This window comes from Marmota flaviventris, chromosome 7 (assembly GCF_047511675.1).
Source record: "Marmota flaviventris isolate mMarFla1 chromosome 7, mMarFla1.hap1, whole genome shotgun sequence".
NCBI lineage: Eukaryota > Metazoa > Chordata > Mammalia > Rodentia > Sciuridae > Marmota > Marmota flaviventris.
The window spans coordinates 88,218,717-88,244,463 of NC_092504.1; the positions used below are offsets into that span (position 1 = coordinate 88,218,717).

A 25,747-nucleotide genomic window follows, 5' to 3' on the forward strand; every position below is an offset into this window, starting at 1 on the left:
GAGCAGGCAACTTAAAGTATACTTTTAAAAATCTAATTAGCAAAGTTAAGTCTCACAACAATATTTCAGCAAACATGCCATTCAACATCAAGAATGTGGTTTCCCTGAATACAGCTGAAATGGACAGGCAGGATAAATGCTTACTTGTTTTCAAGTTTTATCAATTAACACTTTTAAAAAACTGAGATGCTGCCATAGAAATATACAATGGTGTTCAATGGGTTTTGCTTTGCTTAATTTTTCTGTTCCTGTGTCTCAAATGTATCTGATTTGATAATGTTGTTTTTAATCTTTAAGAATTGCTTTTAATCTTTCTTGACTTAATAAGTTTCAGTAAAGATATTTATATAATTTTAATGCCAAAACATCATAATCAAGTGTATCCAGAGATATTTTATTTCATTTTTAACCTCTCTACCTATAGTTAACTATTTATTATTATTTTTTATTTAATCCTGCCATTATTTATATTTATTAATATAAAATTAATATATACTGTTCCAACTATGGCCCTATTTTTTTAATCCAAGAAAAAGTCCTGGCAATAATTCTGTGGCTACATTTAGAGATCTCCCACATTTCTTTATACAGGTACCAAGTGCTCCATTATGTGAATACACTTCAGAATTCCAGCTAATACATACTGTATGATAATTTTAGGAAAGTCACTATTTACCACCCATCCTGAAATAATTCAGGTAATGGTCACCTAGAATAGATAATACCTACATATCAACAGAAAACAAAGCCAATAGGTAAAAGCGTAATGTAATAAACTGCGTAATACAGTGATAAAGAGGTCATCAAATGATGCTCTAATTAATCCTAGCACTACAAGTGGTACAACCAGATATCATTATGAGGCATAAATCATTAAATATATCATATTCTCACGTAAATGAATAAATACATGAAGTAATAAACCTAAATATTATGAAACTATTAGATTTAACTTCTAAAAAATATCAGAAATATGGATCAGAGGAAAAGTTAAATGATACAAGGAAGCAATGAGTCAAGTTCAAAATACGGGACATTCTATAGGATAACTGACCCAGTTTTCCCATTAGATCAAAGGCATGAATAGAAATGTTTTAAATTACAATGAAAAGCATGACACATAAACAAGTTCAAATAATAAAATAAACAAATATTGATTTGTATAAACAAAGTGTGAAAAGGTATTTTTAAAATAGCTAGGGAAATTTAAATACGCACTGAATTTTAAATGGCATTTAGAAGTTATTAATTTTGTTGGCTGTGATAGTGTTATTGTGGTTATGCAAAAATGACCACCTTCCCCCAAGAGCTTCAAAGTCCTTAGGAAGAAAAGGAAATGGGGAGATAGATGAAAAGAAGTCTAGCAAAATGTTGAAAGTAACTGAAGCTGTTGAAGTCAAGGAAAAAAACAACTGGATAATAAAAAAAAAGTTTTCAATAGAGCTGTAAAGGATAAAGGGAAAAAGACCACATGGGTCAGTAACAGTATATAAGGGAAAGCTCAAAAGTGGATTCAAGTTTAGCATTTAAGAGATAAATAAAGATGGGATATTCAATCAGTAAGAGAAGATTTTCAAATAAATGACAGTGAACTAAGGAATAACCATTTGGATGGGGTAGGAAGGAATGATTGATTCTTTACATTATATACCAAAATAAAATCTTAAATGGATTAATAGTACTTGGACAGTAAATACTGTAAACCTTTGAAAGGCACAATCTTGGGTGCAACTACTCTGCTCTATTCACTATGGCGCCAAAGCAATCATAGATAGTTATACAAAAGACTGGGCATGGCTGTATGCCAATAAAGTGTTATTACAAAAATAGGGGGCAGGTCAGATGTGGCCCAGTGGTCATAGTTTGCTGAGTCTTGCCCAAGGCTATTATGGAACACCACTTACTATTTCAAAATAAGTTTTATCTGCTTGCCCAACATTTCTAAGAACCAATCCTTTCTTTAAATTTGGTTTTCTCCTCATTAAAGTGTAGAAATAAATAATAAATTATGATCCCAAATGGGAATTCACGTACAGTACAAGTCAGATGAGACTGAAATATGCAGTGTTTCATATGAACCAAAGAAAACCTAACAAAACCAAAGGCAGATAACTGTATACCAAATCAATAAAAGTTTTCAATGCCTCTCCTAGTTTTCTTCTTTCCTTTTACCCTTCAACCTTAATTCTAAGATTGAATTCCAAAAACAAATGATTTTCCTATGTCAAAGTTTAATTCTTAGTTCACCATAAGATGAAATTTCTATAAGGTTAATCTACTAACAATGGTTTATTATAAGTAGAAATGCTTACACCATTTCAATCATTTCCCTATATGTCATTTCCTCTCAATAAATGTGAAATATCTACTGTTCTTATATGATTAAGATAATATGATCTTCCAGAGGTGGCTCCAGAAAAGTCAGTCCTGGCGGCAGTCAATGAGCACATGAACTGACGAGCTTGTGCCTACACCAAGGTTCTCACCAGGTCAGTTCTATGCCATAAAGAGTTCTTCAACTGAAGGGTAGAGACTAGAGTAAGTTCTAAACCACATTCTCCTGTGTCATTTCCTATGGAGAATGCCAGCATAATAATATAGAATTAAAAAAAAAAAAAAAACTTAACATTCACTTTAATTCCCTGCCTATAAAATTAACACCTGGTGTATTGCAGACTGAAAACTAAAGATACAATCAAGAAAATAAAAATCAGAGTGAATGTCCTTATCTAGATTTAACCTTTTTAAAAATTTGATCATCAGGGGTTTATTAGAAGTGACAAGTTTTACAAATTTTAGAAATGCAATGTCTGTACATGAGGATTATATACATACTTGAGGATACTGCTGAAATCCAGAATACCCTTGGCTACTGGGATGTACTCCAGAATTAAGTGGTGCTGCAGCATTCTGATAACCAGGCTGAAGAATTGGGTAACCATAGCCAAAAGGCTTAGCCATTTTTGAAGGCTGAGGAGCAGCAGGAGCTGGTGCTGGCGCTGGAGATGGAGCAGGATCAGGCTCAGGGGCTGGATCAGGAGCAGGGCTGCTGGCCGAGGAAGAATGCACATCTAGCCAAGGCAAAAAAGGGGAAAATCAGGACTCTATAAAGACCTGATTCCTGGGTGAGCCATACCTTTGGCATTTCCCCTTTCTTTTCAGAATGTTTTACAATGAGAAATTTTAAACACAGAGAGATTAGAATCTGAACCAAAGAAAATCAAACTAAATCAAAGGCAGATAATTGTATACCAAATCAATTAAATTTTGTAATGCCTCTCCTACTTTTCTTCTTTCCTTTTATCCTTCAACCTTAATTCTAAGATTAAATTCCAAAAACAAATGATTTTCCTATTAATAGAGCAGGCAACTTAAAGTATACTTTTAAAAATTTAATTAGCAAAGTTAAGTCTACAGGCCTATTACCCAGCTTCAATCATTATCAATATTTTGCTAATCTCATTTTACATATGGTTCCATCCCATATTTTGAATAATTTCACCAAGTTTTTCAGTTGGTATTTCTTTTTTAAAAATTTATTTATTTATTCTAATTTGTTATATATGACAGCAGAATGCATTTCAATTCATAATACACATATAGAGCACAATTTGTCATGTCTCTGGTATCTTAATACATGTACTTTGGGTAATGGTGTCCATCTCATTCCATCTTTCTTACTCTCTGCCCTCTCCCTTCCCCTCTCTCCCCTTTGCCCTATCTAAAGTTCCTCCATTCCTCCCATGCTCCACTCCCCTAGCCCCATTATGGATTAGCATCCTCTTATTAGAGAAAACATTCAGCATTGGGTTTTGGGGGATTGGCTTACTTCACTTAGCATGATATTCTAACTCCATCCATTTACCTGCAAATGCCATAATTTTATTATCTTTTAATGCTGAATAATATTCCACTGTGTATACATATCATGGTTTCTTTACCCATTCATCTACTGAAGGGCATCTAGGTTGGTTCCACAATTTTACTATTGTGAATCGTGCTGCTATAAACATTGATGTGGCTACGTTATTATAGTATGCTGTTTTTAAGTCTTTTGGGTATAAACCAAGAAGTGGGATAGCTGGGTCAAATGGTGGTTCCACTCCAAGTTTTCCATGGAATCTCCATACTGCTTTCCATATTGGTTGCACCAATTTGCAGTCCCACCAGCAATGTATGAGTGTGCCTTTCTCCCCACATCCTCGCCATTCAGTTGGTACTTCTACCAGATAATACAAACATGTATATGTTTTATATATACATACATAAAACATAAGATATATATATATATATATATATATATATATATATATATATATATATATATATATCTCCTATCTTTTTGTTTTAATTCTCTTAGCAGTATTAGGATTAAGAAGCAAAAAAAAAAAAAACAAAAAAAAAAAACAAAGAGCATCTACTACTCTTTTCTAAGTTGTCTTTTATCTGACCCTGCCATTTCTATATAATGTTCATGGAAAGACTGACATATTTCCACAATCTCCTAGAAGTTTGTGTTGTTTGCATAGGTGAACCATGAGTAAAGAATGAGAGTGTCTAGAATAGTGTCCAGCTCCTAGAATAAGATGCCAAATTAAAAAAAAAGTTTACTGAGTGTTCTTTTCCTCGTTAAAATTTAAAACAAAAACTCAAATTTGAATAAAACTATTTATAATTTAAATATCATACACAGGAAAAATAACAACAACAAAAACTCTTAAAAAATTACTATATAACCATTATTAACATTTTGGTATACTGACTGGAAGTCTTATTTTAAAGTCAACTCAGTAATGTGTAATCATTTTATTTTTATCAAATAAAAATGGTACTCTTCATTAGCAATCAGACTCTGCTAAAACATATTCTGAAAAGCATCTAACCTAATTTGTTTTTAAAAAGTTTCTTGACGAAACACATCTTTCTATTCACTTTGTTGATTCTAACTTTGAGGATGCATTCTTTAACATTCTACTATCATCTTTTCCTGACTATTCAAGGGTCATAACTTCAATGCAGTGTAGATTCCTTAGATCACCTGCTTATGATGGAACAGAGGTAGAAGGATCCCTTAATATGAAAACAATCATCAGTATATGAAATAAACATTGAGTCTTGAAGACCGAAGTTTAAATATTCTCTCCTTCTTTAGGAAAGGATAATACGTCATACATTTCTGTACTCCTAAGATCTATCCTAGTACTGGATATATAGTAACCTTCAAGTCATTTGATACTATTAGTGTTCACAGATTTATCACATTTTAGTGCAGTATAAATAGCTAGAAAACTTGTCCAAGATCACTAACATACTGTCAAAGCACAATTCATTATAAGATTAGAATTTGTTGATTGAATTAATACAAACAAACCAATATCTGACTCTAAGGTCATGATGTTTTAACTATACCACACGGACTTTTCCCTTCAGGTTAATTGAGAGCTCACAAAATAATAAAGAGTTGTAGTATTCATCTTTTAGTGAATGAAGTAATTCCCCTATGACTTTTGTTAATAGTGGTTGCTCTTGGAGTGGTTTATAACTTCTTACAAACACACAACTACTGATTCCCTAGCCACAAGGACTGAATAGTTTATTCAGGTATTCTTCAAGAAGTATGAGGGACTTTATACTAAGCTGAGATTAAAGTTTTCTACTGATTCCTACCATAACAATAGTGGGTACTGTGTGAATTACAGAACATTCCAACTTCAGTTATGCTCTGTCCTAGATTAATCAAAGTGATAAGAAACAAAGATGTATATCAGACTTACTTGATATATTAGTCATGAAGTTTGAAATCATTAGGAACAAAGAGAGAGAGGGGGAGAGAGAAAGAAAAAGGTCTGGTGCTTGTTAGGTCGTCAGAAAGGAGATAGGAGACTAAGGAAAACCATAGTATAAATATAATAATAAAATGACTATTAATTATAAGTTAATTCACTAGTTCCTTTAATACTTTCCACTATTTATGTATTCTTATGTAATGAATAGTTATTTCCAGATATGGTTGAAAATTATACACTATTAAATATCTTTGGAAAAAGGAAACTAACAAAAAATAACAGTAATAAATTTCTTCAGGTCTTCTAGAAATAATCTTCATAGTTGTCATATGAATGCCAGGAAAATGTCCCTTTTCTCTGGTAAAAATAGAATCTACTAAATATGTATAATACATGATCATATCTGAGAGCAATTGATAGTTGATGACTAAAAATGAACATCAAGCAAGCATAAAACAAGTTACCCGGGTAGCTGCCTCCTTCCAGGGCATCATAACTGTTGGGCATTGGAGAAGCACTGCTTGTGGTAGAAGAGCTGTCAACACCTGAAAGGAAAAATCAAAACACCTGCTAAGTTGAAAATGAAACTTTCACAGCAGTCACTGGCAATTTTGAAAAAGAGATTTGTGTTAAACTAGGAAAATTCCTGACTCTAGTAAAAAAGTAAAATGATTGATGTTTAAAAACATATAAAGTTTGTTAATAAGAAAAATGTGTGAAGAAGGGAGAATATGAAGCTGTTGAGTAGATATAAAATTGAGGTAAATACAGGTAACTTAGAGAACAGACATTAAACTATTAAAAGTTGTCAAACGGGGGCTGGGGTTGTGGCTCAGTGGTAGAATGCGTATCTTGCATGTGTGAGGCACTGGGTTTGATCCTCAGCACCACATAAAAAATAAATAAAGGTATTGTGTCCATCTACAACTAAAAAATATTTTAAAAAGTTGTCAAATACACAAAAATACATTTTAGGTTGACAGAAGTATTAATATATCCACACCTTAAAGATTATGTCCACTAAATCTCAAGCTATTAAATGCATATTATTAGTATTGCAATATTTTAAGATAGCTAAATTTTAATGACTTTTAAAACTCAGCACAGCTGTTTGGCTTGTGTTGCTTCCTTATGTATTACTAAGCTGTTCTGTGCCTCAATTTATTCATCTGCAGAATGGGGAGTAAATAATAGCTGACATATTTAATAACATAAATGAAAGGAATTTTAATAAATATAAGAATTATACAACAAGATTTTTTATAGTTTATATTTATTCAAAACCTGTAAGGTGAGGAGGAAAGTTGAATGGCAATTTATGATGAAATCTGGAGATCAGGCACATGGACAGTAGAATGTATATTTCTTTCATTCACTCACTCAGCGAATATTTTATTGGGAACTTACAATTATTCTAAGTCAACACACCAGAATATCTAATACAGAAAATTCATATGGCCGCTCTCTTTTATTAGAAATCTTGTTATTTGAGACAAACCAAAGTCTATTTCAAAGTGACAAAATTCTGTGATATAGAGGTTATCCTCGGCTTGAAGCACAAATATTACAAGTGGGGTTTAAACTATGCTTTAGATTGATTTTTGAACTGTGATATATATGCATAATTATCTTTCACTGAATAACTTTGGATAGCCATGAGAATTAGATGTATCAAATAATATATCTAACTTCAGCATAATAGCTGAAGTTATTAGTGTAGGAACATTTTATTCTCAGAAAAGAACAAAGGAAAAGAGGTTCAGGTCCATCAGATTCTGCCATTTATTTGCAGTATAACTTTGAGTAAGTTACAATCATCAGCACTGTTGTTTGTAAAATGAGAACGATTTTCAAAATGCCCTACCTGGTGTTCTTAATGTTCCTGTAAGGTTTAAGTGAAAGAGTATATATGAAGCCACTTATAAAGTATGAGAGCTATAAAATAAGTAATGAGTGGAGGGCTCTCATATTTACCAAGTTTTTCTGTCATAAACAGAAAACTGTTGCATATGTATGCTATTCTTCTTAATAAAGGATGGAAAGAATGGCTCTTCCTTTTTGTTCATTCTATTTATGAATTTATAACTAAAGAAAAATGCTAACATATAAGGTCAAAAAGCTCACAATGCCTGTAATCCCATCTACTCTGGAGGCTAAGGCAGGAGGATAGCAAGTTCAAGGCCAGTCTGGTCAACCTTGTGAGACCCTGTCTCAAAACAAAAGGGGACATGGATATAGTTCAGTGGTAAATTTCCCAACAACACCCAGTACTTGGGTGGGGGGCAGTCTTGTAGTAATAGCATTAAAAAAAAAAAACAAAAAACAAGACATTAAAATCCAAGTAGTCATCAACAGATGAATGAATAAACAAAACATGGTGTTATCTCCATAATGGGATATTATTCATTCACAAAAGGAATGGAATACTAATACTAATACATTCATGCAATGTAATGAACCTTGAAAACATGCTGGTGAATGAAGCCAAACACAAAAGGCTACATATTGTCTGATTCCTTTTATATGAATATCCTGAATAGATAAATATAGAGTCAAGAGAGTTGATTGGTGGCTGTTAGGGCCTGAGGGGAAGGGGAAACTGGGAATTACTATTTAGTGTTTTCTTTTGGATAATGAAAATGTTTCATTCAATCTGGTCTAGTACACTCACAAAGTTAGAACTAGATAGATGTGGTGAATGCACAACACTGTAGATACACTAGATGCCACCGAATTATATACTTAAAAATTTTTTTTTTTTTTAGTTGTAGATGGACACAATGCCTTTATTTTGTTTATTTATTTTTATGTGGTGCCAAGGATTGAACCCAGTGCCTCACACATGCTAGGCAAGTGCTCTACCGCTGAGCCACAACCCCAGCTCCCCTGAATTATATACTTTAAAATAATTAATTTTATGTTATGTAAATTTTACCGAAGACTAAACAATTTACCAAACATTTCAAAAAAGAAAAATTTTCTTTTCAACAAATACTGCAGAAAAATGAAGCTAGACTCCTTCTTTATACCTTATACTAGGATTAATTCAACATGAATTGCAGACTAAATGTAAGTGCTAAAACCATAAATCTATAAAACTCTTATAATATAGAAATATTCATAATTTTTGGCTTAAGCACTGAATTCTTAAATATGACTTCAAAGGAAAAAGCAACAAAAGAGAAAAATTGATAAACTGAATCTCAACAAAAATTTTTAAAATAGTGGAGCTCTAAAAGCTACCAAGAGACAACCTCCAGGCATGGCAACGCATGCCTGTAATACAGCAGCTCAGGAGGCCAAGACAGGAAGATCACCAGTTCAAAACCAGCCTCAGCAACTTAGTGAGGCCCTAAGCAACTCAGAGAGACCATGTCTCTAAATAAAATATTTAGAAGGGTATGAATGTGGCTCAGTGGTTAAGCACCCCTGGGTTCAAGCCTTGGTACAAGAAAAGAAAAGAAAAGACAACCCACAGAATGGAAGGAAATATTTGCAATTATTTATCTGACACAGGTCTGGTATCTAGGGAAAAAAAAAAAAATGTATACATACACACACACATATATACACTCATGTCTCAACAAAAGACAAATATCCAAAGATATTTCTGAAAAGAAGATAAACAAAAAGACAATAAGCACCTGAAAAGATGTTCAACATCCCTAGTCATTAGGGAAATGAAAATTAAAACACTGAGATAATACCTCATATCCACCAGGATAGTTATAACCAAACAGACTGGTAAACAGCAAGTTTTGGCAAGGATGCGAAGAGACTAAACTGTTGTGCAACTGAAAAATAGTACAGCCACTTTGGGAGACAGTTTGGCAATTTCTCAAGAGGTTAAATATGGAGTTACCACATGACTCAGAAATTTCACTCAAAGAGAAGTGGAATATAAACCTACATAAAATTTTGTTGACAAATGTTCAATAGTGGCATTATTCATGATAGTCAAAAAGTAGAAACGACCTAAATATCTAATCATTCGTGAATGGATTAATAAAAGATAATACATACACCTAATGGAATATTTTTCAGCAATAAAAAGGAATGAATTACAGATACATTCCATAAAATTAAAACATTATGCTAAGGAAGCCCAGTAACAAAAAACAAAAACAAAAACAAAACAAACAAAAAACAAAGCATGTAAGAAATATTTATATCAAATGTTCAAAACAGGCAAATCTAGAAAAAAAGAAAGTAGATTAGAGGCTCCTTGGAGCTGTGTGCTAGGATGGGTAGAATGTGAAATGACTGCTAACAGTTACAGAGTTTCTATTTGGGGGTGATAAAAATGTTCAGGAATTACATGGAAGTGATGGTTAACAAACTTTGTGAAATACTAAAAACTGCTTAACTTTAAAATTTAAGCAGTTGAATTTTATGCCATATGAATTATATCTCAATAAAACTTTATGTCGCTCATTCTGCTCAAGAAAAACTTTTCAAGATGTAAATATCAAGAAGTGATTTAAAAAAAAAAAGAAGTAATTATTCTTGGAAAAAATGTCCAAAGATTAAAGATTGCTTATATATATCAAATTATTTCAAGATCATAATACTACTTAATTATGCTACTTAGCTTCTTTCATGTCAAATAAAATGTAAACATTAAAAATACTGCCCATTTTAATTATGCCATAGCTATAAAATAAACTTTTAAAAGATATCAATTTTATGAAAATAGTAATTCTATTTATTTGCTGAATAATTTTAAATTTGCTAGTTTACTTTAAAATTCACTTTCTGAAGAAAAGACTAAGTACAAAGCTCTATCCTAGAACTTGTCAAAATGTCAAAGAAACTGTACAGATATAAACCCAGAAAAATCACTAAGTTAGACTACACAGAGTCAAAAATTATAAGATCTTATTGTTTAGATTAATGCATTCTCATTAGGCCATGCCATCACTGCCAAAACCAACCAGAACTGTAAATTTAAAAACACAAAGAGAGCACGTTATGAAACTTCTATGTTAACATTCTGAACATGCTTCAAAATACTTTCACTAATTCCCACGCCCTAAAGAATAGAGTTAACTAAATGACTCCACACTGTACTTCAGGAACTTCAAGATTTGGCTTACGCTTGTCTTTCACTTGAATCTCTCACATACACCTGTACCATTCTCCCTTTTACCTTATGATAAAACCATAACAAACTCCTTCCTCATAGCCCTGAATATGCCAATTTTTCCTTATTTATGCACATCACATATCCTTTCCCCACATGGCTTATTCCTATTCATCCCTTCAAATCACAAATCCTTTGTGAAACTTTTCTCAGAAACCTGTGGAAAATCATTTCCTCTCATATGCAAGAGTGTTTTTTTCAATCCTGAATTATGACACATTTCAAGAAGCCAGAAACTATTTTGGCCTTTGCTTTTTAGAATTATGATACCATTCAAAAATAGAGGTTAATCAATCCTTACCCCAAATGCTTGGGACCCAAAGTGTTTCAGATTTCTATTTTTTTTGAGTGTGGCATATTTGCATATACATGATGAGATATCTTAGGGATGGGTCCCAAGTCTAAACACATAATTCATGTATGTTTCATGTCTACCTTCTATGCAGTCTAAAGATAATTTAAATAATATTTTTAGTGGGCCTGGGTTTGAGTGTCACCGTCATGAGGTAAAGGTAGAATTTTCTATGTGTGGCATCATGTTGGTGGTGAAAATGGTCTGTGTTTTGAAGTATTGAAGATTTCAGATTTTTAGATTAGGAAACCTCTCAACCTCTATTGCTTTCAGTGTGGAAGCTGGTTTCAGATGGATGATTACTTTTATAATTATCCCACTATTTACTCATATCCTCCCATAAACAGGGGCATTTTTTTTTTTTTTTTTTGCAATCCTGACTTACAACACATTTCAAGATGTACTTAATTTCACCATGGTGACAACAAGAATTCTAAGGCCAAATGGGGGACAAGTACAAATGTAATACTTACAAGGAACTTTTTCCTCATTCTTTTAATGGCTCTATGTCATAGCTTGAAAGAAAAGGGGAAGGAGAAAAAAAATGTAAAAAAAAAAAAAGCTTAAATTTGAGGAAGCAAGGAATAGAACAGATCAAAAGAAAAGTTCAGAATCCTTGAAGTTGAGGAAAAGTATAAAGAATGATTTAAACCTTTTAGAGAAGGCTTCAGTTGTTCTCCCTCTGAAAAACAACCAATGTGGGTCAACAAAAAGACCGATATATTTACTAGTTTTGCCCAACTTCAAATTAATCAGATAATTTGAGGGTTTTGTTCCTCATAATTTACATAAAATATGGAAAAAGCATAAGCCAAATTTCATGAAATTGAGAGAAAAAAATAAACAATATCTAAGCTGCTCCTTATTAGCACCAACAGGTTTCAAAATAATAGCCACTCAACAGGGCGAACTAAGGAGTAAGCATATGCAGCAGATAATACATAATAATACTAGCATGAGACTCACAAAATGATATTCATTTTCTCTTTACTCTCCTTATCCCAAACAGCACTACAAATATGGCAGGGAGTGAAAAAAGACAAGAACCTCTTGATTGATCAATTATCTTTGCAGAGATTTCAGTCAAGCTTTGTACATGTTGCAATCAGATCTTGATTTCTAAAATCCTGTCTCCACGAATGAAACCAGGACTACTTGGAGAAAAGGCTCATTCCAGGATCACAGCAGGAGAAGCACAAGATGAGTTTGGAATTCCTACTGTGGTTTTAAAGCATTTAAAGTAACTGCTCAAAGATTCATAGGAATATTTGAAAATAATATCAGGGCTACTTTGAAGGAGCCATTCCTAGCCAAATGGATACAATGACTTTTCTTTATAATACAAATCCAACTCATCAATATAAGGGCTATCAGAGTTTAAAGATCATCAGCTGAATTCCAAAACAAATGGGTGAGAATTTAATAAAGAATAGAATATTTATACTGCCTCAAAGAATCTCTCCACAAATTATTTATTAATTTCATGAGGGAAAAGTAGTTAACTTTATAGTAGAGAAACCTAGCAGATTATTACCTAAACTACATAACTGAAGATCAAGTCATCAATATGGGAGCAAATTAACATCTGATGCCTCAGACAAGATGCACAGAAAACACAACATACTTTAAAAATCCCATAAAAAATGCAATATCTAAATCTAATCATGAGGAAAGGCAAATCTAAATTGAGGAATATTTCACAAAATAATTCGCCTATATTCTTTAAATATGTCAAGGTCAAGAATAAAAATCTAAGGAACTGTTCCGGATTGTGGAAGTCTAAACAGACATGACAACTAAATTCAATGCATGATCATGAACTGGATCTTGGACCATTAAAATAGCTATAAATGATCAAACGGAGACACTGTTGAGATATGACTATGGACAGATATTATTATATTAACAGTGCAATTTCCTGACAACTATATTGTGCTTATGTAACACATGTCCTTATAAATAGGAAAGACACACTTTTGTACTTAGGGGTTGTTATGGTTTAGATGTGAGGTGTCCCCCAAAAGCTCACGTGTGAGACAATGCAAAAAGGTTCAGAGGATAAATGAAATCCCTGATAGGGATTAACTGAGAGATAACTGAACTGGTAGGGTATGGCTGGAAGAGGTAGGAACTGGTGCGTGGCTTGGGGGTATATATTTTGTTTCTGGAGAATGGAGTCTCTCTCTCTCTCTCTCTGCTTCCTGATCATCATGTAAGCTGCTTCCCTCTGCCACACTCTTCCCCCATGATGTTCTGCCTCACCTCTAGCCCTGAGGAATGGAGCCTGCTGTTCGTGGATTGAGACCTCTAATACTCTGAGCCCCCAAATAAACTTTTCCTCCTAAAATTGTTCTGGTTAGGTCTTATAGTCACAGCAACAAAAACGCTAACTAAAAGAGAAGTTCATAATGTTTTCAACAACTCACTTTCAAATGATGTAGAAAAAAAATCCAGAATTATAAACCAAGAGGTGCAAAAATGGTTTACCAGCATAACGTGTATATAAAGTTTCTTTTAATCTTTTTTGCAACTTTTAATTAAGTTCGAAATCACATTTAAAAAAATAAAAATTTCTGAAAGATAAATGAGTAATTATATATTTAAAATAAGAAAAATTACTCCCCTACTTTCTATTTTTATCCATCTCAAATCATGTAATAAGATATGAATATTTTAAAAATACACAGAAAATAGAAATTTCTGCTTAAACAAACTGTTTATAGAGCAAAGCCTCCCATCATTAAAAAAAATAGGAGAATCATGGTTACATATAGTAATTTGAAAGATCATCACACTTATTGGGTCAGTCTACAACTGTTAAAATTAATAGAGGGATTAACTGCTTAATTTTCAGCAATGTTCTCTCTATCAAGCAGAAAAAGATATTAAACAGATTGGAACACATAACTATATGCATAACTACTTTATGATATGAACTACTACTTTGTGATATGAATTACTACTTCATGATCAGGAAAACAACTACAAATTGTGGACCTTCTAAATACTTGATAAAAAAAGGACCTAGAGGACATCATAAAACACTTTTTCTCTATCACTATTATAAAATCCATATGGCTCATTTTCATTAGAACAAAGTATCATGCAAAGCAGAAAACGTATTCCTCTAAGGAAGCTATAGCAATCATCAGCCAAGAGCTTGAGTCAGGACTCATTCCTTTGCACATGACAAGGGAGGAAATGCATTTCTGAAAGAGGAAAATACTCCACAATCATGAATGATGAATTCTAACCCTATTACTTACAAAATGATAAAGATGTCCAAAGGAGGAAAAACTAAATAAACACTTTATTTCAAGTGACCCCACCTTCTATAACCCAAGCCAAGTTCAGTTCATCTTGTTAAATCTTTAGACACTTTTTAAAAGGCTAAGAATATAGAAATAAAAGAAAAAAACTAGAGTAGGAAAAGATCAAAGACTGGTGTAAAGCTAAAGCAGACCTGCTTCCTCATCCTCCTCCTCCTCTTCCTCATCATCGGAAGTTGATGACAAGGGAGTTGGTGCGGAGCTAGCTTGATTATTAACATATTCACCATACTGCATGCCTGTAAAGTGGAAAGCACAAACACAAGAGTCAAACCAACAGGAAAGACGAGAAATAAAATTTTGACATTGCATTAAAAGTGAGAAAGAACTCTGACATTCCAAAGAACATCACAGCATGCATATTAACATTAGCAAATTTATTATCAAAATTAAAACTGTTAGGCAATCTCTGCAAAGCAGTTTAGTAAAAGCAGCTTTAACATGAACTAACTGATTTAAGTATGAAAAAAGTACCACATATTATACTGAAAATACTTAGGAAATTGCAATGATCGTCTCTGGAAATTTTCCTAAGCTTTATACACATTTACCTTCTTTGACCATTGGGCCCTTGTGGTATACTTTCTTTGGAACTATGCATTCTTGGTGGGCAGTGATCATTTCTACTGAACTAAATTTGTGCAGCATCCAAAACACATTCAGATATTTGGTACCTTCCTTCTGCCAATGCCAACTTGACGGTAACACAGTTCCCATTAACGGAAAAGAATGACAGTTAAAGAACTGTATTCAGCACAGTTCTCTGTTCACAGCAGATGCTCAAAAAAGCCAAAAATCTTATTAATTGTGGCCTTACAAGTGTGACAATTGCAGAAAACTGGGTTTCCTGAGATAAGGTGGTCAGTCATATCAGTGTTATTTTATTGCCTAGATGTGGGTCTGAAGTAGGTGTGAGCTACACCAACAGGAGGCAGAGTCTAACGAAAAAGCTCGTAACTGGTACTGGTAGCTATATAGTATTTCCCTTTTAAAAAGTTGATTGGGCAGTCTCAGCAATTTAGCAAGGTCTTAAGCAACTTAGCAAGACCCTGTCTCAAAACTCAAAATAAAAAGGGCTGGGGATATGGGTCAGTGATAAAGCACCCCTCGGTTCAATTCCCAGTACCTCCCCACCATCCCCCCCCAACAAAAAAGTTGACTGGGTATTTTTATTAATTAATTTGGTAAAATCAAGAGATAAAACATTAAGATCCATAAAATTTTTAAGGGGAAAATAAAATTCATCTTAATTAAAAATGAAAACACTTCATAAAAAAAGAACAAACATGCTTGTAATAAAAATCTTACAGCTCTACTTTTAAAAAACAAAACAAAAAAAACCCCAGGAACCTAGTGGGGATTTCCAAGAATACTTCATAACACTGGGAGTACAACAAAGCCATAATCACCAAAATCACAAGGTTGTCCCCAAATACTCTCTCCACTGTTTCTTCAGGTGACCTTTGTGATTAGCATGGACAACATAATTCTTCTCTATTTTAAGAAAAAAAGCTATTAACAAGTAAAACTTGAGTTTAGAAGAAAGCAAAGGTTAAACTGTATATCAGTGAAGCTTTGATCCTCCCAATATGATTAAGAGTCATGGAAAATCTGCTAGCTTTGCTGAAATATTTTTTAATACAGATAAAATAGCAGTTATCACAAATTCATCTGAGGAAATAAAACTCAATGTAAAGTAAGTTCACACAGTATAAGAAGCAAACTTGATACCTTCCAAATTCAGAGTTGCGTGTTCCTCTAACAAAAGCCTAGTTAAAATGAAAATGTGACTAATATTAGACTTTAGGTTAAATACACTAAAAAGTTTATGATAAACTAGATCAATAAGTTTTCTAGAAAAATCCTTCTAGAAAAGGCCTTTAAAAAAAAATAAAGACCTTTCTCAAAATACTGTTAATTGCTGAGAGCCATTGCCAAGTAGGAATGATGCATGGCAATTTCTTTGTCAGCCTACCCAATGTTGCTTAGAGGGAGGACTCTCCATTGTGGAAATGGGCTTGCCTTGGACCCAGGTCATTTGCAGTGACATTGCATGAATGAGAAAGTGACCCTGCTCAAGGACCAGGGTGGATCTGGGTTTAGGGAGGATCCTGCTGGATTAGGGTGGGTCCAGGTTTAAGGTGGACCCTGCTGGGAATAGGGTGTATCCTGCTGCCTCAGGCGCCCGCCCACTCCTTTAGTTCCCTGTTGAGTTCTCGCGGGATTCAGAGAGTATTTTGGGATGCAGAGCCTGGTGGAGGTGTGGATTTTCCCCAGAACGTGCATGTAGAGTGCCGGTGACAGTTCGAGAATAAAGAGTTGCTGTTTGAATCTACAAGGTGTGTGGTGGCTCAGTTATTTGGTGCCCAGCCAGACTGGGGCAGTTAATAATGCACTGTAGGGCGGGGGTGGTAGCTCAGTGGTAGAGCGCTTGCCTCCATGCGTGAGGCCCTGGGTTCAATCCTCAGCACCACATAAAAGTAAACAAATAAAAATGAAGATATTGTGTCCACCCACACTAAAATAATAATAATAATAATGCACTTTATTATTTTTGGATACCATTAATTAAACTCAGGGGCACACAACCACTGAGCCACATCTCCAGCCCTGTTTTGTATTTTATTTAGAGACAGGGTCTCATTGAATTACTTAGAGCCTCGTTTTTTGCTGAAGCTGGCTTTAAACTTGCAATCCTCCTGCCTCAGCCTCCCAAGCAGCTGGGATTACAGACATTAGCCACTGCACCTGGCCACACTGCACTTTAAAAGATAAACATGTGTGTAATTTATATAATAAGAAGAAATTCTGTTCACCATACTAAGCTAAGAAAGACCAACAACCAACAGAAAACTCAGAAGAGAATATACTCTTTTTATGACTGACTACTGACTCTAATTAAATGTGCCAAAGTACAGGGCAGGTTTACATAGGTATGATGAAATAAATATTTTCCTCCAGATTTACTGAATAAGAAAAAAAAGATTAATTTCAACTAATATCAGAAAAATATCCAATGCCTAATGATTTTTAAAAATTTTACACAGCTACTACTTAACACACTGAAACAAACCTAGAATAAGAGTAATATTTCTCAGTATAGAATCATTTTAGACTGTACCGTGGTATTAGATTAACAGACTGTCACACAACATACCCAACTTTTCCTTTCATGAAAAAAGGTAACATCTGTTTTGAGAGGTGCTGGATATTAAAGCATCAAGAGTTCAGCCCATGACTCTTAACAAGCTCACAATTCAGCTTACCTTTACTTTGCTGGTTCAAGTAAACTTTGCTAACAGTTTGGGAATATTCACAGGACAAGAATATAACGCATTAGTTAACCCACAGAGGAATGGCAAGAGATCCAGAATAATAATCAATTCATATTTAAGTGCCCTCCTCTAGGTTATGTGCAGCAAATGGGGAGTTGTAGCCACAAAACGGTGGACAGCCATGTCATCTACTCTATAATACATAAATGATTATGACACTTTCCTCATACTCAGATGCTCCTTATGCATAAGATTCAGGTCAAATATATGAGGTCTTCTTCCAAGCTCAGTCTAGAACCCCCTGTAGAAACATGCATGGAATACCTAGTATCAAAGGGATACTGAATGTCCCTAGGATCAAAGGGAAAGTGAATGCTGTACCCTGATTCATTCTGTCTTAATCAGAGATTCTAAGGTATGAATCTAGTAAAATAAGAGTCAAGAAACATTTCATAGAATCTAACACAACAAAGAGCTCTGTTATTAACACCCTCCAGAATTTAAAAAAACACCCCCTTCTCAAAAAAAAAAAAAAAGAAGAAGAAGAAAAATTATAAACATCACACCCTCAATTATTGGGGGTTGGACTGTAGCTCAGTGGTAGAGAGCTTGCAGAATGCACAAGGCCCTGGGTTCAATCCGAGTATGGGGTATGAGGGTGTGATACTAAAAAGGACATCCAGATTAAACTACCTGCTATTAAAGCACCCTGAGGCAAAATTCTCCAGAAGACCACATCCTTTAGGACTGCTTAATAAAAAAAAGATATCTTCACTGTTCCCTAGATACAGCCACATTGGGAATAAATCAAAACTGGTCTTAAGAGAACAAATCCCTGTGGAGGCTGGTTTATTTAAGAGTCTGGAGCAACTGTTATTTTTCCTAAGCTGGTCTTCAAGCTAGGTACATATACTAGAAGGCTTTTCAAGGGTTCCCACAAAAGAATGGCTTTATAGGAATCAATTTTCAGATATCAGTATCTGTAAGCCTTCTCTTTCCTAAATGTATCCACTTAAAAAATATCTGTGTGGACAATAACCTTTCTCTCACTTCACACAGAAAACTTACCTAAATCTCACTATGACATGTTGCCCTGAGATATAAAACCTATCAAGCACTAAAAGGAAAGCCTCCTCCTTCCTTCAATAGTTGACCAAGGAATCCCAAAAACCTAATGGCTTTTTTTAAAAACTTTGAAAGACACATTTCAGTTATGGGTGAAATATGTTAGAAACAGGACTGATTCTCACTAGGATATTCTTAATTCAGAAATATGAAAAGTGCTGTGATAAAGAAATGATAAATCTATTTAGTTAATAATTCTGCCTTTATGCAGACCCAGACCACTACTGTCAAAGAATCCATTGCTTTTGAAACAGCCTGGTGAGAACAAAGCATAAGACAGTAAGAAATAATGAAAAGAGAAGCAATATGAGTGGCTGGGGTTGTGGCTCGGTGGTATAGTGCTTGCCTAGCATGCATGAGGCACTGGGTTACATCCTTAGCACCACATAAAAATGAAATAAAGATATTGTTTCTACCATCTTCAACTAAAAAATAAGTATACATTTAAAAAAAGAATACGCGAGAAGCAACATGACAATGCAGATAAATATGGAAACTCTGGATTCAATTCCACGTTCTACTACCTATTAGATGTATGTCCTTTGATATGTTCTAAGAAAGTCATCACCCTCTCTGTCCTTCACTTACATCATCTGTAAAATGGAATAATAAGTACCCCAAATGGTTGTTGTAAGGATTAAATGAGTTAACATATTTCAAATGATTAGACATGGTACCTGGCATACACTAAATACTATGCAAGTATTAGCTATTATCATTGCTAAACCTTAACATGGTTTTGTGTATATTTAATTAAACAATTATTTTCTACTATTCTTAATACTCATCCCTAGGGCAAGTCATTAGTAAAGGGTGGAGGAGTCTTCCAACCTGAGGAGTTCACAGGGCACTTAGTAATGATAATTCTTTTAAAATAAGCAGAGAGAGCTATTTGTGAGGCTGAGACAGGAGAAATGCAAACTCATGGAAGTTTGAGCAACTTAGTGAAACCATGTCTCAAAAAAGAACAACTACCACCACAACAAAAAGTGCTTGAAATGTCACTCAGTGAGAGTACTTGCCTAGCATGCACGAAGCCCTGGGTCCAATCTCTAGTATAAAAATAAAATAAAATAGAATATTTTCCAGGACTATCATTTTTTTTCAAAATACATGGGTAAAACTCTATAGATAAAGATCCTATGAGGGCCAAAGGTACTGTAGTACAGCACCTGCCAAGCATTTGAGAGGTCCTGGACTCAATCCCTAGCACTGCAAAGAAAAGACAGATCCCATAGGATTTCTTTCAGAGTCAATGAGAAATATACAAGAAAGTACTTCACAACCTATCTTATCATAAAATATTTGTAATATAGTATAAATAACATACTATTAGTAATACTAATAATGAACTACATTAAATAATATTGTAAATATAATATAGTACAAATTAAAGTATAATTCTCACTTTAATATATTTATAAGATATTTAATACTTTCTATATCCTTTTAACAACAAAAAAAAATTTACCAGAAGGTAAAACTAGCAGTATGTTTTGACACGTTTTGAGAAATGCTTTTGCCAACTAGGTTATACAGATACAGCATCCAAAAAATAAATGACCTACATCACAGCTTGATTATTTTGATAAAATGTAATGAAAGAACATGGTAGGATATTAGATCAGCAAAGTGTGTAAAAAAATTCTCAATATTCTGAGTAACTGCTGATAGAGGCAAAAGGAACACTGGGTTTAGAGGCACAAGGTCTATGTTGAGTGTTGGCAACCTCGCAGAAAGTCTAGATGTCTTTGGGAAAGACACCTAATCTCTCTAAACTTTAGTTTCCTCATTTATAAAAGACCTGTAATCCTGGCTGCTCTGGAAGCCGAGGCAGGAGGATTCCAAATTCACAGCCAGTCTGTGCAGCATAGTGAGACCCTGTCTCAAAATAAAAAATAAGAAGGGCTAGCTTAGTCATAGAGCACCCTGGGTTCAGTCCAAAGTGTAACCAAAGAAAAAGTGGAAGACAAAATGTAATTTGCCTGTTTCATGTGATGAGCAAACAAAATAAAAAATATTAAAGGCATTTATAAACTTTAAATTGTTACATGAAAATAACAATAACATTAACTACTATCTACAACTTGGAAAATAAAATCTAACAAATGACAATTTCTGACATGTAACTTAGAATACTAAAGAGATTAAAAATATGAAAAAGTCTTCCAATACCATTCTTATTTATATGAACAAAGTTTCTCATTAATTAATTATATGTATAAACATGTAAACTAGGAATGAAGTTAATCTGAACCCTATCTATTCTAACAACAAATCATATTAACCCAGATACAAAGCTCTGGTGGAGACTGGGGAGGGCCATTCATCTCACTGAAGGATGTATTTCCAATAAAAATATAAATAATTAATAATATCAAAACTCATGATGTTTAGACTGTTAGAATCAACTATATGATAAAAATTATAATGACAGCTTAATCCAAAAGAAAAAATCATAATATTTAGAGACTTATGTTCATAGAAAATGAAGCAGATTTTTAAATTTCAATTTATATATTGTGGCAGAATGTAACAGAATGATAAAAGAGTTTCTGGCTCAATAATATATGATTATATTCAGGGAAAGGGATAAGAATTTTTTTAAAAAAGGAAAAAATATAAATGTTAAAGAAGAGTTCATTAGGGTACTTTTATAAAGATGATGGTGGATATCATTTCAGTAGATACGTTTTAAAAGTCAACAAAATTGCTTAACTGAAACTACTTACATTTTTGATAAAAAAAAAAATAGATGACTATCTGAAAATTGTTCAAGTAGTTAAGTAGTTTTGCAAGATTTTTTTTAAGTGATACTCAAGTAAACATGTGAAGTCTCCCCTCTAAATAATGGTAAAAAAAAATGTTGTTTTGGGAGAACAACTCAACTAAACTAAAAGATAAAATGACTGTTTTAAGTACAGTTGTCCCTTTGTGTCTGCAGGAATTTGTTTTTAGGAGCACCCCCAGTCAGTGATATAAAAAACCATGCATGCTAAAGTTCCTTATAGGAAATGGTATCTTATTTACATATAATCTATGCACAACTTCCTATATACTTTAAATTCTCTTTAGATTATGTTAATACCTAAGAATACTCAGAAATAATACTTACAAATAATAACAAGAAAGGGAAGGGGGAGCGATAGGAACAAAAAAGACATAACTTTTGTAAGTTCATATACAAATACACGACCAGTGTAACTCCACATCATGTACAACCACAAGAATGGGAAGTTATACTCCATGTATGTATGTGTCAAATACACTCTGTCTGTCATGTATATCTAAAAAGGAAAAGAAAAAAAAAAAGAAAGAATGACAAGGAAAAAAAGTATAGTATATTTAGTATAGATACATATCTTTTCTGAATAGTTTCTATCTGTGGTTGATTAAATCTGCAGATACAGAACTGAGACTATGGAGGGCAAATTATATTAATATTTTAGTAGTCAGATTAGGCCATACCCTATGCTGATGGTACACTGCACAATTCCTAGGGGCTCCATTCATGAAGACTGCAACTTGAACAATCATTCATTGTAGCTTATATATGCAGATATCCAAAGAAAAAGAGCACATTAAGAGGCCAAGCTCCTACTTAAGAAAAAGGAAGAATAAAAGCTACAGTTCACATGTCTCCAGTATTATTTTCTCTCTTACTCAAGCAAGTATTTTAAGTAAATCAAGAGTTTGTCAATAGCCAACAACAACAATATTCCAGCCACATTTAAAGAACACAAGATAGAGAGGTTTGAGTTAAAAATCTTAGTTGTGAGTATAACTCAGGGGTAGAAGACTTGCCTAGAAATCTTTTGCTCTACTAGTTATTAAACTATAGACATGGGCATGGTACTTAAACTCTGTGAATTTTGCTTTTTCATCTGTTAATCAGGTATATCTATGTCAAAGGATTAATATAGGGATTAATGAGATGATAATTACAAAGAATCTGGAACGTAAGTGCTCAATAAATGGTAGCTCCTTCTCCAAATCTATTTTCTACTAAAAAAAGAAATATAATTTTGACAGTTAAGTGGTAGACTGTTTTACAAAATGATAATTATAGTAAGATGATCAGATGGCATTTAAAGTGAGATGGTCAAAAAGAAAATACAGTAGATGGAAAGAAATTGAAAGGAACAATGTAAAGAGTCAAAAGGAGAAATATTTAAGAAGTAGGAGACAGCCATCAATATTCAAGAAAGATATGGAAAAAAACACCACTCATTTACTTAGGGTTTTTATCTACCCTCAAGGTTTGTCTACTCATTATAAGCAAAATATTCCTACCAGCCCTTTACTTTGAAGATAAATGCTTATAAAAACTAGATTCTATTTCCAGTACAAGCACTGACTTTGGGAATCAATAAACATTTTTTTGTATTGCAGTTGGTTTTCCTTTAAAACCAAATAAGAAAACGTATAATGTATAATCTGATTGATGGAAAGACCTCTTTTGACCACATAAACACTTCACAGATACAAGCAGCAAGATCAACCTACAAATTTATGATGCTTTTTCTTTTTTTGAGTTTCAGAATATAATAGAAGGGTTCTTCATAATCAAGGCTGGAAGCTGTCATTACATAAAATAGTCCTTAAAATACTATAATGGTTGCTCTGGAAATACAAACTAGAGATTCCTGAAAATATCTGGTCAAAGGAAAAATAGAGCATTTCACCTTTGATCAAATGAAAAATAGAGCATATTAACCTGAAACATCAATACTCTGGAATTTTAGCTAGATAGAAAGTGACCAAAAAAACCTTCCAAAAGAAAAGAGTATGTGTAGAAACAGAATCAACACATTTTATTGCCTGTCACTTATACCAACCTTAAGGGAAAAAAAAGGAAAAATATCACATGATAGAACGATGTAAATCCTAATATATCAACATAATGGGTTATTAGTCATGAATATGGCTAAAAAATATATATGAAGAACTGAATAATTTAATAAATGTAAAAGCAAAACACAAAATGGTATGATTCTAATTATGTAAAATACGTCATCATAAAGAGAAACTGGAAGTTGATATGCAAAAGTTGGGCCTGGGTTGAGATTATAAATTATTTTTCTTTAAATATGTATTCTATAAATTATGGTTATAGTTTGACTTTTTAAAATCAGCCATTTGAATAACAAATTTCTCAAATACCTTTCTGCTGTAATAGCTCTGATGGCTGAGTAACTGGGGCCACAGGTTCTGTTGGGTGCTTTGCAGCAGAAGGCATTCTTGTTGATGAGGCTCCTGACAATACAGTGGATACTACTGGGCTGGACTTTCGAGGCTGGACATTTTGCATAACAGCACAGGATAGAGAATCTGCAACTGAAGACAACATACTATTTTATCCACAGCAACAACTTGAAATATATTAAAGCAAATTTACTAACAAAATACAGTTAGTGAGTTTTTGAAGTTTTGAAGAAAATACCTTGTATTATTTAGAAAAGAAGGTGGTCCAAACAACAGCTTTTCAAAATTCACCAAATGTTTTAATAATTTTTAATGGCAATTTTCCTAAAACATTGCCCAAGTTTCCTTACATTCTTAAAGAAAATGAACCCCAAACACCTTTTCTTTAACTAATGAACCATTAGTACACTAAAAATTAGTGTACTCTACAATGGTGTCTCAGGTAAGAAAATGAATAAAGTTTACAGCAGTAATATGTTCTCTGAAATCCATAAATCCTTCTAGCATTAGCTCAGATTTCATTTTGCATTGTAAACTGCCACTTCTCAGTTGTCTTTCTAACCAGATGCCTTATTTCACATGCACCAAAGTAAGGGCTTCACCATAGCACTAGATTGGGCTTCTGGAATGAAGTACACTTAATTCATAGTAGCTTTTGCAATAATTCAGATTACCAAATGTCTACTAAGGGGGCAAAATTATTGTCCCTAGATGAAAAACACTGACCTTTAGGGTAATCTTTAAGACAGCCCAACCAAGAGATAACTGAAAAACCCATGGTAAAAGAGTAGTGGTAAGTAGTAACTATATATTGAATAAAAGCACACATATATGTGTATCTGTATGCATAAATATAAATGCACATATGTATGTACATATAAAGATGATGTATATATGTAAACAAATTTAGGTCTGAGACTGAAACAATATAGGAATGTGGTGACAGAACAAAATGTTTATATTTCATAAAAAATATGTAGGAGAAAGAGAAAAGGAGGTTAGAAGGTAGTCTAAATATGCAGATTGCTTCACCAATTTTAGTTAGGAAGACTGTCATTATGGGAAACTGAAAACATTGTCACAATATAGTGCAATTCCTTTCATCAAGGCGGAGTCTGTTGGAGCTAACCTCGTGACTGGCTTTACTCCACAGAATGTTATAGGAGTAAAACTGTGCGGTCCCAACCTTATTTCAAGAGGCCTTCCAGCTTTTCTGCTGCTAAAATGCTGCACAGACCATCACATAAGGAAGATGATCTAGTCACATGGAAAAAAAAATGTGAGTGCCCCAGTAAAGAGTAGGTACCAATGCTAGACTTGTAAAGGAAGCCATCTAGGATCTAGCCTAGTGAATCCTCCAGCTAAGTGAAGACACAAGAGGGAACTTAGGAAAAACCAGCAGAGGAACTGCCCAGCCAACCTGCAGAACACTGAAAAATTACATCACTATTGTTTTAAACCAGAGATGGATAACTGGTATCATTAAAACTTTAAGTGTAACAGGCAGATTAAAATATTTAAGAGCATGCAAG

The 25,747-nt window shown here is 33.5% G+C and overlaps 1 protein-coding gene across 4 annotated transcripts in view; it reads right to left on the reverse strand.

Annotated features, from left to right (window-relative positions):
• The window catches only part of Sec24b (SEC24 homolog B, COPII coat complex component), a 93,422-nt gene that overhangs the window by 33,418 nt on the left and 34,257 nt on the right, over window positions 1-25,747 (reverse strand). For 2 of the 4 annotated variants that reach the window (XM_071614477.1, XM_027935478.2), the window contains exons 3-6: window positions 24,174-24,347; window positions 14,745-14,849; window positions 6,251-6,331; window positions 2,836-3,071 (exon numbers count right to left, since the gene is read on the reverse strand). In XM_071614477.1, the coding sequence (XP_071470578.1) occupies window positions 2,836-3,071; window positions 6,251-6,331; window positions 14,745-14,849; window positions 24,174-24,347 (596 nt within the window). The remainder of the gene's footprint in view (window positions 1-2,835; window positions 3,072-6,250; window positions 6,332-14,744; window positions 14,850-24,173; window positions 24,348-25,747) is intronic. The other 2 variants (XM_071614478.1, XM_027935479.2) reach the window with 1 other exon arrangement.